Here is a 12524-nt window from a genome sequence, read left to right as displayed (position 1 = left end):
AATCAATACAAAACGAAAGTCCAACATCTTAATATTTTTTATTGTTTGATACATGAATGTATAAATTGACATACCAATTCAACAGCATCAACATTTTTGCCATAAACAATAAACTCTGCATTGAAAATTCTTCATAAATACAAAAATTGTTTATATCAATACATTTTGTAATATGATAATCCATGAAACTTGGATAAAATGTACTTAAATAAATAAATGATGTCTTAGAACAAGATTGAGAAAGTGTACTTATTTTACAAATTTACAAAAATCTGGAAACAAATCTTTAAAATTTTAAGTTTTTAACAAAATTGTTAAAATTTTCCTATTAAAAAAATGTTTGTTCTTCTGTCCAATGTGAAAACCTTCAAATAACTGTAAAAATAATACACAGCCCAAAAAAATCTACTTCTTAGACATAACAAGAATGTGTCCAAAGTACACGGATGCCCCACTCGCACTATCATTTTCCATGTTCCATGGACTTTGAAATTGGGTAAATATCTAATTTGGAATTAAAATTAGAAAGATTATACTATAGGGAACATGTGTACTAAGTTTCCAGGTGATTGGACTTAAATTTCATCAAAAACTACATTGACCAAAAACTTTAACCTGAAGCGGGACGAACGAACGAACGAACGAACGGAGCTACAGACCAGAAAACATAACGCCCCTCTACTATCGTAGGTGGAGCATAAAAAACCTATCAATAGTATAAAAGAGTCTCATTCTATACCTGTCTACCAGTTCTCCAGTTTTATTTCTATCGAAGAATTCTATATCTTGTCTGAGGTAGGCATCAAACAGCTGTTTACGTAAACTTGTGGCAACATTTTCTCCTACAGTTGTAAGCAGTGATATGTAACAGAATGTCAACAAACCCTGTAATACAAAACAACATTGTTAAATTACATGTGGAAAAGTTTATACATACCAAACATAAATGCATAAATATTTTAACTCATTCCAAGGTACAAATGTATAACATGCTATTTAAACAAAAAGCTTGATAACAAATTTTATGAAACTCTGATTTGTAGTTCCTGAGAATACAATGAAAATTTCATGGTAGGAACAGGTGGACAGAGGTAAACCCTTATCCTTTGGAGTAGGGTGTAAATTAGTTTTCCTGAAAGGTCATGTTTTGTTAATATAAATTTATATATTATCTTGCTTGCTGAAAATTTTGTAATGGATTCATTTTTTCTCTTGTCAAACAATGTTGTAAACTAAAAACGGTGGTGCATTTTCTGAAATCTGCATTTATTCAAAATAACAGTTGTGTATATAGAACAAACTGTAATATCAAATAACACTTATATTTTACATCAAATCTTAAAAAGTCTAAATTATTATACCTGTATGCAATAATATTTAACTAATTTTAAAGCAGGTTTTTTGATTTCGTCTAAAATATTTTGAGCCTCTTCTCTGGAAAAATTTGACAGGACATTTACCAATTCACCAAGAACTATTGGAATTTTTATATTTATAAAGGCAGCAGCTAAGGCACTCTGAAAATAGAACATATTGATATTGTTTAGTACAGGATAATACGTACATCGTTACATCTTTCTTTATGCTTTCACCTGGTAACAATAAAAACAATTACATCCCTATAAATGATCACTAGAAATAAAAGTGTCTTTATACTTCTTTTCTATGTAGAAGGTACAAACAATGTATGAAAGTACAAATTTTTGCCACTTTTTTTTGAAAAGTTAATATATAGCTTTTTTCTATGTTATGGTATAGCAGTGTTTAAAATGGTTATCGAATGAACCAGCACTATACATGTAATACTATTCCCATATTATAATTGACTTATAAAAAACAGAAGATGTAGTATGATTGCTGATGAGACAACTCTCCACAAGAGACCTAATCAATGACACAGACATTAACAACTGTGGGTCACTGTAAGGTCTTCAATAACAAGCAAAAGTCATACATACATGTGCATTTATATAACTTACTATGATTGCAGCTATTAAATATCCTAATTCTGGAACTAATAATTTAAAAAATCCTGACCAATCAAATTTAGCATCACTCTTTACATCTTCATTGTCTAAATGGTCTAGTCTTGATTTGATCACATTTGTTTTACAGTGTGCCACAGGACAGTGTTTTATTGCTATGGTAACACAGCCACATATTCCTGAAAGTCCTAAAAGCCATTTTGAGGAATTCTGGGAAGTTTTCTTTGATGATGAATTTAATGCTGTGTTAAAGTGTGTCCTTAATTTTATTTTACATGTTTCTAAGTTCCTTCCGACTGCCAAATTTTGGTTACATCTGTTGAGGATCCTATTAAAAGATTAAGATTTACAATGTTTTATGTTAAACAACTGTTTGTAAAGTATTTTTGTGTACACAAACATACTTTATTTTGTATTTGGCTAATTTTTATTACTCTGACAAAACATGAGGCAACAGTTCTGGGGTAGTTCACCAATGTTTAAAACTAAAAAAACACTAGTAAAAGAAGATTATTTGAGTCGGAAATGTTAAGCATCTCCTGTTAAATTGCTACCACACTTTTTTACTGTTCATTCCTTACACCGACACTCTTGCATTGGATCAGAGTGATCTGCTAAAAGTTTTGGTCATCATCATCAATGACCAAATGTCTCTTTATTTTCCACAACATTATTGTTAAGAAGTCAGTTTATTATGAGGGCTCAGTTGGTATGAGTAAGAAATCAGAACACACATACATGGTAACAAAGACATGTGAATTCAAAATCATTAATAAATGGCAGGGGGAAAGTGTGTGTACATGAGCATGATAAACACTGTGTCATGTAGAAGATCCAGGTAATTTGGCAAGATAGGCTATTTTGAATTTTTGCTTTGTCGCCTAAAAGTCAAAATTGAAATTTACCCACAGCAGACAGCATGATTTTCTGGACTAGCATAGTACATGCAAAAACTGTGATAATTTTCCCTGTTGACAGATGTTAAGTGCTATAAAAGGCATATTAGAAACTATAAATTAGTTAAACCGCATAGATTTTAGCAAGTATGAATAACAGAGACTCAGACAGTGACAGTCTGACAGAGTACCAAAAAAGTATATAGATTTCATTCTTTTAACAAGAAACGCCTGTCACATAACAAAGAATTTTAAATGATTTAAGAAAAAAATAATCAAAAAGGGGGGTCAATGCCCACAGTACCACTGTTAGGCACTGTTGGAAAGACATTGGCCAAGGTTAAAAGTTTATGACAAAGAGTTTGTCATTTACAAAATATGTGCTTTACCTAAATGCAAATGGTTTGCCGAATGTTCTTTGTATTTGAACGAAAACCATATTGCATTAATTTAAATGAAATATCAAAATTTCTGAATTTTTATATTTTCTATGGGGGCAGCCATGTTTGTAAAGTGTGCACGTATAGTTTCGTACTATCCTGATTATATAGATCAAAATTGTACAAGAAAACTTTAAAAGTGTGTTTTTATAATATAAGGTGATAAAAATAATTAATGATTAACGGATTAGACTATAATCACATAAACGCGCTATCGAATGATTTACTTTCGTAAGATAAGACATTTAACTTCCGGTTTCACAATCGTTTGATTTGTTGTGCAGTATCCAATCAAGCATTTATATTTCCTGATATTTGAGATGAACGAAAGTTCTAAAGACAAATCGAAACAAACGACGATGGGAAGTTACTTTACACGTCAATCTAAAGATAAAGAAAAAGACAAGAAAGAAAAAATGGAAGAAGATAAACCCACAAATTTTATTGATAGGGTACATAAATTTTTGTACTTTCGTTTTCCTCAAATTGTATCTAGTCATATTTTGTTCTAGTTTTTACATTCACTAAGCATTCAAATGATATCAGCAAGGAAAAAAACACAATTCATTTCATTTATCTTGCTAGAATATAAGAGACAGAAGCTCAGGCCTGAGTACAGAGAGTAAGGGGCTCACATAATTTATATAAAATATAGGACATACGACATTATTTATTTTACCAATCATGGGCCCTTGTCGATCAAGATACATAAACATCATAACACAATGATTATTATAAAATAAGTATTTAGTGAAATACTCAAAGTAATTACATGAAGTCATAATCTGTCTTGTGACATTATACCCCGTTAGCTCAGCTGTTTACGTTACAGGAAGAAGGATTTGGCCTGTGCTTTTACTCCAGGACTTCTGACAGCATACTGACAATAAAAGGATACAATAAATTCAATAATGACAGGTAAAATAAGAAACAACCAGAAATGACCATTTTGCTCAGCAAATTAATGTATTTGCTCATACAACAAAAAAACCAAGATTCATAAAACAGTTTCATATTTACATGTAATAGACCAAAGACAATATAAATCATAAGTTTCTTGCATAATTGGAATTATTATATTACATGTACATGGCTTCTGTTGACAGGTTTATTTAAATTTCAATACATTTAATACTTTAACATGCTTCATTAAAAATCTTATAATTTATTAAAATTATACCTGAATCTGCCCTGAAAATGATGAAGAGACATGCAGGTGTGTTTTGAATAAATTTTCCCGGAAGACTCATTTTGTTGGGTTGTTCTAAAATAAGAATTGAAATGGAAATGCTATTAACCATGTTACCAAAACAAAACAAAGATAGAAATAGTAATTGAAAAAAAACAAATTCTTCTGTTATAAACATGTTAAAGAATATTGTTAATCTTTTTAACTATCAGATTCTTTGTATATTCTACATATTGTAGAAAATCATAAACTTTCTCTTTTTTTGGTGTAATCAGACAAAAATTTGCATGAAATTGATTTCTTCTTAATCATTTGTTAATTAGTGGTCTCGTTAGCCCAAAATAGAAGGGCGCCTCGCCCCGGGTGCCCTCAGCCGTGCCCTTCTGCCCTGACGCCTTTTTTTCCGAAAAACCCTTGTGCCGTTTTGGTAAAATTGCCTACTGTTTCATCTATTTCTTACCAGAAGTTAAATTACATATGTGACCACCGTGTATCATCAGTACACTGGATATAGGTACTAACCAAGTGGGCATGATCGATTTTGACCTTACACGGTAACGAAAATCTTTGTTTTGCTTTATCAATATTCAAGATACATTTCTCAACATTTGAAATTCCTGCTCCCAAATAATTTTCCCATCGATTTTTTCCTATTCATAAAACAAATTTGATATCCTTATAAGAACAATTAACTTGTACATGCACAAATAGTTGTGAATGTCAACACCAACTTTCAATTTCGATACAGTTGTTGAGACATTTACATGTTTTATCTGAAAGAAACCTAATACAGGGCAAAAGTAATAGTCACCAATCATAAACCTACCTGTGATTACTCATTTCTTGAAACTTTTTGGATAATAAACGAGTATAAAAAGAGTTGCAATGAATATAGAATTATATCGGATGAGATGAGAGCCAACTTCTTTGACAAGTATTTGCACATGCTTTTACAATGTTTTAGTAATCCCTCTTGTTTTTGGAAAATAATGACCCATCTCTTATCACCAACCTACGACAAAATCATTTCTTAAAACAGCAATTATGTTTAGATTGAAGTACACATGGATATTATGTGAACAAAACAAAGATTTTCATTACCGTGTAAGATCAAAATCGCTCACGCCAACTTGGTTAGTACCTATATCCGCTGTACGATGATACACGGTGGTGACACCTGGTGATTGCCCCCAGGTTAATCAAGTCATTACAATCAATTATTGTTGATAGGACTTCAAAGGTGTTAATTACTAGGTAATTTAATTAAGACAATGTACCTTTTTGTCATAAATTTGATGAATATGTCTAAGTGTTTAAAGCTTGGGTGGGCTTTTTCCATCTCCAATTCGCAATGGAAGACTTTCATGACTTTAGAATAGAGTTTAAGTAATCAAAATAAAACTATGCCTTCACAGGAACGACGTCCATCTCAACAAGCAGACGTAAACATGTTGGAAATTAATTTTGGAGTTACTTCCCCTGAAAAAGCTTATTACGAATTTGTGCTCCTAAAATATTATCTAGTATTAAGAATAGGAAAAAATAACCAATAGAATACAAAATTATATAAGAATGTTACCTTAAGGATATACAAAAAAAATATATTGCAATTTATTTTTGATAATCATACTTTTGGCAATCCATGTTTTATACATTCTCAATTAAGAAATTTGTACATAATGGTGTTTTAAGCTGTGAACGTTTCAAAATGGTAGTGTGCATTTTTAAACTATCATCACAAATCAACTTGTTGAAGCTATACTAAATAATTCCTGAACACAAACAAACTGAACACAAACAACATGAACAATGAAAAAAAGGTTTTGAGGGGCCAAGCTCTAGATGAAAATTTTGAAATACAACTACTCTGTCACATATATGCATATATATGTATGCTAAACTATGAGATGTTTAGTTTATGTTGTTTTTTTGGAAGGAAAGGGGGTGAGGGAGAATAGTAAGTATATTTTGCCTCTTTTGGCTTATAGTATGAACGTGTATTGCCATGTATTATGAACATGATATAGTATGAATGTCTTTTCAAATGCAAATTTTATAGAATAAATAATCAAAGCAACAACATATGCATCTTTATTAACAACATATAGAGTAAAAAAATATGTGCACTTGTGATACACGCAGGAACGTAGACAAAAGAAATGAGCAGTGCCTTTTCCTATCATAAAAAAGTGCCCTGCCCTCTACTGGCACCCTGCCCCTTTTGATTTCTAGCTAGAGCACTGTAATAATGATATTGAAGAAATACATAAAATAGGCGTAATCTGACAGTAATATTCAAACAATCTTTATAAAAGAAATGATAGAATGAGTCTATAAGCAAGGACATTAACTTGTTACCCTTTTAATATTTTATTAGAAAATGGACATTTAATCTTAAAATCTAATCTTTTTCACTGACATTTCTTCTGTTTGCACCGTCTATGTAGTGTGAATAAGGTTTATATAAAAACTACTACTGAACTTCTAAAAGAAGAATAACTTGGTGAACATTGAAAATATATGGACTCTGTTGCCTGTTGGATAGTTGTTTCCTTGTCAATCATGCCACATCTTCTTGTTTTATATGGTAATAATGATAATATACTTTCAACAAAGATTGTACTTTTTTTACTTACAGAAAACCAGATTTAAGAACAGTTCAACCAATGATGATTGGACATCTGGATGGTCAACTGGATGGAGTTCTGGGGACTGGAAAAAGAAAGATACAGAGGATTATCGAAATGGATATCCTGTAAGATTTATAGCTTATGATATAAAGCCTAATAGTCAGGCATGAATATGATATAAAATTGAGAATGGAAATTAGGAATGTGTCAAATAGACAACAACCCTACCATAGAGCAGACAACAGCCGAAGGCCACCAATGGGTCTTCAATGCTGCAAGAAACTCCTGCACTCAGAGACGTCCTTCCGCTGGCCCCTAAATGTTTGTTCATAAGAGACAGGATTTTTTTTTTCTACATACCATCTATAAACAGAAAATGGCTATGAATTAGAAAGAAAATATAAAAGAATCACCATTACAAGAAATTGATTGTTACTTTAATGATATCATGAATGTTGAGAACAGATTTTTTTATTATTATTTCTAAAGTTGTTTTTTTTTTGTTTTTTATGTGATACAGTTGATGTTTTTATATTTAATTGTTGGTTGTCAAGAATTTGTATGTACTAATATAAGGACATCAAGAATATGTATGAATAAACACTTTTTATACGACCGCAAAATTTGAAAAATTTTTCGTCGTATATTGCTATCACGTTGGCGTCGTCGTCGTCGTCCGAATACTTTTAGTTTTCGCACTCTAACTTTAGTAAAAGTGAATAGAAATCTATGAAATTTTAACACAAGGTTAATGACCACAAAAGGAAGGTTGGGATTGATTTTGGGAGTTTTAGTCCCAACATTTTAGGAATTAGGGGCCAAAAAGGGCCCAAATAAGCATTTTCTTGGTTTTCGCACTATAACTTTAGTTTAAGTAAATAGAAATCTATGAAATTTTGACATAAGGTTTATGACCACAAAAGAAAGGTTGGGATTGATTTTGGGAGTTTTCGTTCCAACAGTTTAGGAATTAGGGGCCAAAAAAGGGCCCAAATAAGCATTATTCTTGGTTTTCGCACAATAACTTTAGTTTAAGTAAATAGAAATCAATGAAATTTTAACACAAGGTTTATGACCACAAAAGGAAGGTTGGGATTGATTTTTGGAGTTGAGGTCACAACAGTTTATGAACTAGGGGCCAAAAAGGGGCCCAAATAAGCATTATTTTTGGTTTTTGCACCATAACTTTAGTATAAGTAAATAGAAATCTATGAAATTTAAACACAAGGTTTATGACATTGGTCCTTACAGTTTAGGAATAAGGGGCCCAAAGGGTCCAAAATTGAACTTTGTGTGATTTCATCAAAAATTGAATAATTGGGGTTCTTTGATATGCCGAATCTAACTATGTATGTAGATTCTTAAATTTTGGTCCCATTTTCAAATTGGTCTACATTAAGATCCAAAGGGTCCAAAATTAAACTTAGTTTGATTTTAAGAAAAATTGAATCCTTGGGGTTCTTTGATATGCTGAATTTAAAAATGTGCTTAGATTTTTAATTATTGGCCTAGTTTTCAAGTTGGTCCAAATGGGGGTCCAAAATTAAACTTTGTTTGATTTCATCAAAAATTGAATAAATGGGTTCTTTGATATGCCAAATCTAACTGTGTATGTAGATTCTTAATTTTTGGTCCAGTTTTCAAATTGGTCTACATTAAGGTCCAAAGGGTCCAAAATTAAACTAAGTTTGATTTTAACAAAAATTAAATTCTTGGGCTTATTTGATATGCTTTATCTAAATATGTACTTTGATTTTTGATTATGGGCCCAGTTTTCAAGTTGGTCCAAATCAGGATTCCATATCAAGTATTGTGCAATAGCAAGAAATTTTCAATTGCACAGTATTGCACAATAGCAAGAAATGTCTAATTGCACAATATTGTGCAATAGCAATTAATTTTCAATTGGAGTTATCTTTCTTTGTATAGAATAGTAGTTGATAATATATGTTGGAAATTTGCCAGACATGACTATGATGTCATTTTCTATTTTTATTTGCCAATAACTTTATGTAAATAACTTCATTGGAAATTTGCCAATATAAAATGTTGCTGATGAAGCTGTTTTTCCTTATCTTATCTAAAATGTTTTTAGATAATGTATGTTGGACATTTGCCAGACATGACTATGATGTCATTTTCTATTTTTATTTGCCAATAACTTTATGTAAATAACTTCATTGGAAATTTGCCAATATAAAATGTTGCTGATGAAGTTTTTTTTATTGTTTTATACAATAAACAATGTATATTCACTTTTACTACCAACCAATCTTTACCATTCAGTGATAACAAGCACTTTATTTTACATTTTAATATTTTATGATGTATTTAAAAGAGTAGTTATTGTTGCAAACTCCATTAGAAATTTGACTTGATATCAGTTTTGGAAAAAAGGGAAATGGGGATGTGAAAAAAGGGGGGGGGGGTAAATTTTTCTCATTTCAGATTTCATAAATAAAAAGAAAATTTCTTCAAACATTTTTTTGAGAGGATTAATATTCAACAGCATAGTGAATTGCTAAAAGGCAAAAACAAACTTTTAAGTTCATTAGACCACATTCATTCTGTGTCAGAAACCTATGCTGTGTCAACTATTTAATTTTAGATTTAAAAAGTTTGAAGAAGAAATCTTTAATTGTAAAATTTGTAAAATCTTGACATTTGTTTTGTGTAAAAAAACACCATGTAATGTCAAAAATTTGATCACAATCCAAATTCAGAGCTGTATCACGCTTGAATGTTTTGTCCATACTTGCCCCAACTGTTCAGGGTTCGACCTCTGCGGTCGTATAAAGCTGTGCCCTGCGGAGCACCTGGTTAAAAAATAATCTGATCACAAAACCTATAAAGTTTAAGTTTTGAGGACACCTATACTCAAATTCATAAAATCATTTTTACAACAATTTTCATAATCAGACTCAATAATCAACCAATCAAATAACTAGATTTGATGTTACAAGCACACATTTTTGTTCTCCCAAGTACTGATTTAAGTTTTATTCCTTTGTTTAAGTATAATACTCCAGATCTTGAGTAAATTTGAACAATTCATCATTCAGCAAAATAGATTCGATAAGAGATGATGGGGAACACCTTTTCAATCCCCTTAAGAAGTTACAAAACACTTTGACTAAAATTAATTTGGCTCGTTTTATTTCATAAAATTTTGACAAAATATTTACTTTGACCCTTTGACAAAAATATATATTTCAAAAACCTTGAACCACACTCTTTCTCGTAAAAATTGCATTGGATATATAGCAGTTTGACAAACACTAATTTTGATCATTGAGAAGCTTAATATTTTGTCAACAATATAATGTGATTAAAACGTTTAGCTGATTTTTACAGAGTTATCTCCCTGTAGTGTTAAGTACCACCTTAATTGAAGATATGAGATCAAGATATTGAGCTTAGTTTGTCACAAAAATTGCATCTACTACATTTTAAAGTTTTATTTCTTGTTCAATAAACCTTCCTTCATGTACTTCTGGAAATTTAGAAATTATTGCAATGTTTTTATTGTTATGTAAATTGAGACAGGGTTATAACTGCAATAATTTAAACTTTCATTTTGAAATTTGTATGTTTAATTCAATTCAACAGGAATTAAAATCACAGTTTTAGACTAAAATGACAAAATCACAATTATAAATTTATTCAAGCAATAATTTCTGAATAATTTACAGAATATATTTTTTTCCAGGGTAAAAAAGATAGACTTGATGAAACGAATAACTTAGAGTTTTACAAGAATGAATTAAAATCTTATCCTGATGGTAAGTTCATAAGACTGACCAGTAGAAATTGAAGCGAGATTAGTGGAATCTGGTCAATTTGTGCCAACCTTATGTCATACACCAAAATCATATATAACAACAACTAAATATATTCCTTAGGCCAAATAAAATATATGTGTGTTTCCAGTTACCCTACCCACCCTACTTTTAAGTCTTAATACACATGATACATGATAATAGCTTACTCTAAGCCTTGTTAAGGATTATGTACCCTTGTGTTGATTCAATGCTAAACATATGCAAATTTTATAGAAAATCCACAGCCTTTACTCTCATATTTGGCAAATTGATGACTGATAGATATAGGATTATTGCATGCAGTGCTAGCATTGATTTCCTAAAAACAAGTTTATTAATGTAGTTATTGGTTTAAACACATAAAAATTTTGACCAAATCAAGTACACCTTTAAGGGTGCGCTCGAATTTAATGATTCAGCAGGAGGTATTTTGGAATTCACAGGTTAGTTACAACATTTTGTAGAAAATGAACACTAGCACATCATAGAAAAGCAAGTTAGTTATCTATGTTTCAAATTTTATAACGAAAATCTCTGTATTAAAGGCTGTGGATTTTCTATAAAAATCTTGGTTTATTTGCCACAAAGTACTCTTTTTTTAGTAAATGCAATGAAACAGTAAATAATTATGCTTTCCAACAAGTTTCCCCTTGGTATATGTACTAAATGGCCTATTTCTATTATTCATTATATCTGTAGTTTTGATACAATTGAAGTTTGAAAAATTCTTACAAAAATGGCTACAGAAGGGGTCATAAACCTTAAGGGGGTTCGCGGGTCTAAATCATTTATATAGGATTTCTCTATATTTTTCTATAAATCAACTTTATCTTATAGTTAGTAGAAAAATTAAATATAAAAGTGGGGTCACCGTTCATTTGCGCTCACAATCTGCCTTCGAAAGAAGCATACATTTTTGTAAAGGTGTTTTTTTTCTGTTGAAGTAATAGGAGAAATAAAGGTAATATCGAAAAAAAAAGAAAGAAATTTATTACAGAAATCGCTCAAATTTTACAATAATTTAGTTTAAGTACAGCTTATATGGAAATTATATAAAAAAATATAGGTCACCGATGAGTTAAAAAAGATATTTCAATTTTAAAGCCCAAAAATGGCATTTTTCCACCAAAGGGAGATAATTTGGAACTTTTTCAATGATGTATACATTTTAAAAGTCATCTGGGGCCAACACAAATTGTTTGTTTTGAATGATTTTTATACCATATAATAAGTAACAACTAGAAAAGGTAACAAATAAAATTTGAAATGAAAAACAAAAGTTTATTTTTTTTCTGAAATTTTTATACCCTCGAGCCTCCTTAAAGTCAGAATGTTGCTCCCATAGACTCAATGAAAAAAAAACATAAAAAAAAACATGTTATTTAGGACTGAACATATTATATAAGTTGGCCTTACAGATAAATAGATACTCCTTAAGCATTGATTTTTTACAGCCAGATAAGAAATCCAATGGATGACAGTCATCATGACTATATTTCTATACCCCAAAATCCAATGGATGACAGTCATCAGGACTATATTTCTATACCCCAAAATCCAAAT

At 30.5% G+C, this 12524-nt stretch overlaps 2 protein-coding genes across 2 annotated transcripts in view; one reads left to right on the top strand and one right to left on the bottom strand.

Annotated features, from left to right (window-relative positions):
* LOC143083307 (mitochondrial potassium channel ATP-binding subunit-like) overlaps window positions 1–3394 on the bottom strand; it is a 34741-nt gene extending 31347 nt beyond the window's left edge. Inside the window, exons 1-4 of the mRNA XM_076259576.1 lie at window positions 3271–3394; window positions 1980–2313; window positions 1362–1517; window positions 740–885 (exon numbers count right to left, since the gene is read on the bottom strand). Coding sequence (XP_076115691.1) covers window positions 740–885; window positions 1362–1517; window positions 1980–2313; window positions 3271–3320 — 686 coding nt within the window. The 5' untranslated portion in view covers window positions 3321–3394. The remainder of the gene's footprint in view (window positions 1–739; window positions 886–1361; window positions 1518–1979; window positions 2314–3270) is intronic.
* Window positions 3395–3559: 165 nt separating this feature from the next.
* Window positions 3560–12524, top strand: part of LOC143083302 (opioid growth factor receptor-like) — a 39479-nt gene continuing 30514 nt past the window's right edge. Inside the window, exons 1-3 of the mRNA XM_076259567.1 lie at window positions 3560–3773; window positions 7149–7265; window positions 10850–10922. Of these exons, the coding sequence (XP_076115682.1) occupies window positions 3642–3773; window positions 7149–7265; window positions 10850–10922 (322 nt within the window). The 5' untranslated portion in view covers window positions 3560–3641. The remainder of the gene's footprint in view (window positions 3774–7148; window positions 7266–10849; window positions 10923–12524) is intronic.

The sequence above is a fragment of the Mytilus galloprovincialis genome, chromosome 7 (genome assembly GCF_965363235.1).
Source record: "Mytilus galloprovincialis chromosome 7, xbMytGall1.hap1.1, whole genome shotgun sequence".
NCBI classification, from domain to species: Eukaryota; Metazoa; Mollusca; class Bivalvia; order Mytilida; family Mytilidae; genus Mytilus; species Mytilus galloprovincialis.
This window is presented reverse-complemented; position numbering and strand designations above follow the sequence as displayed.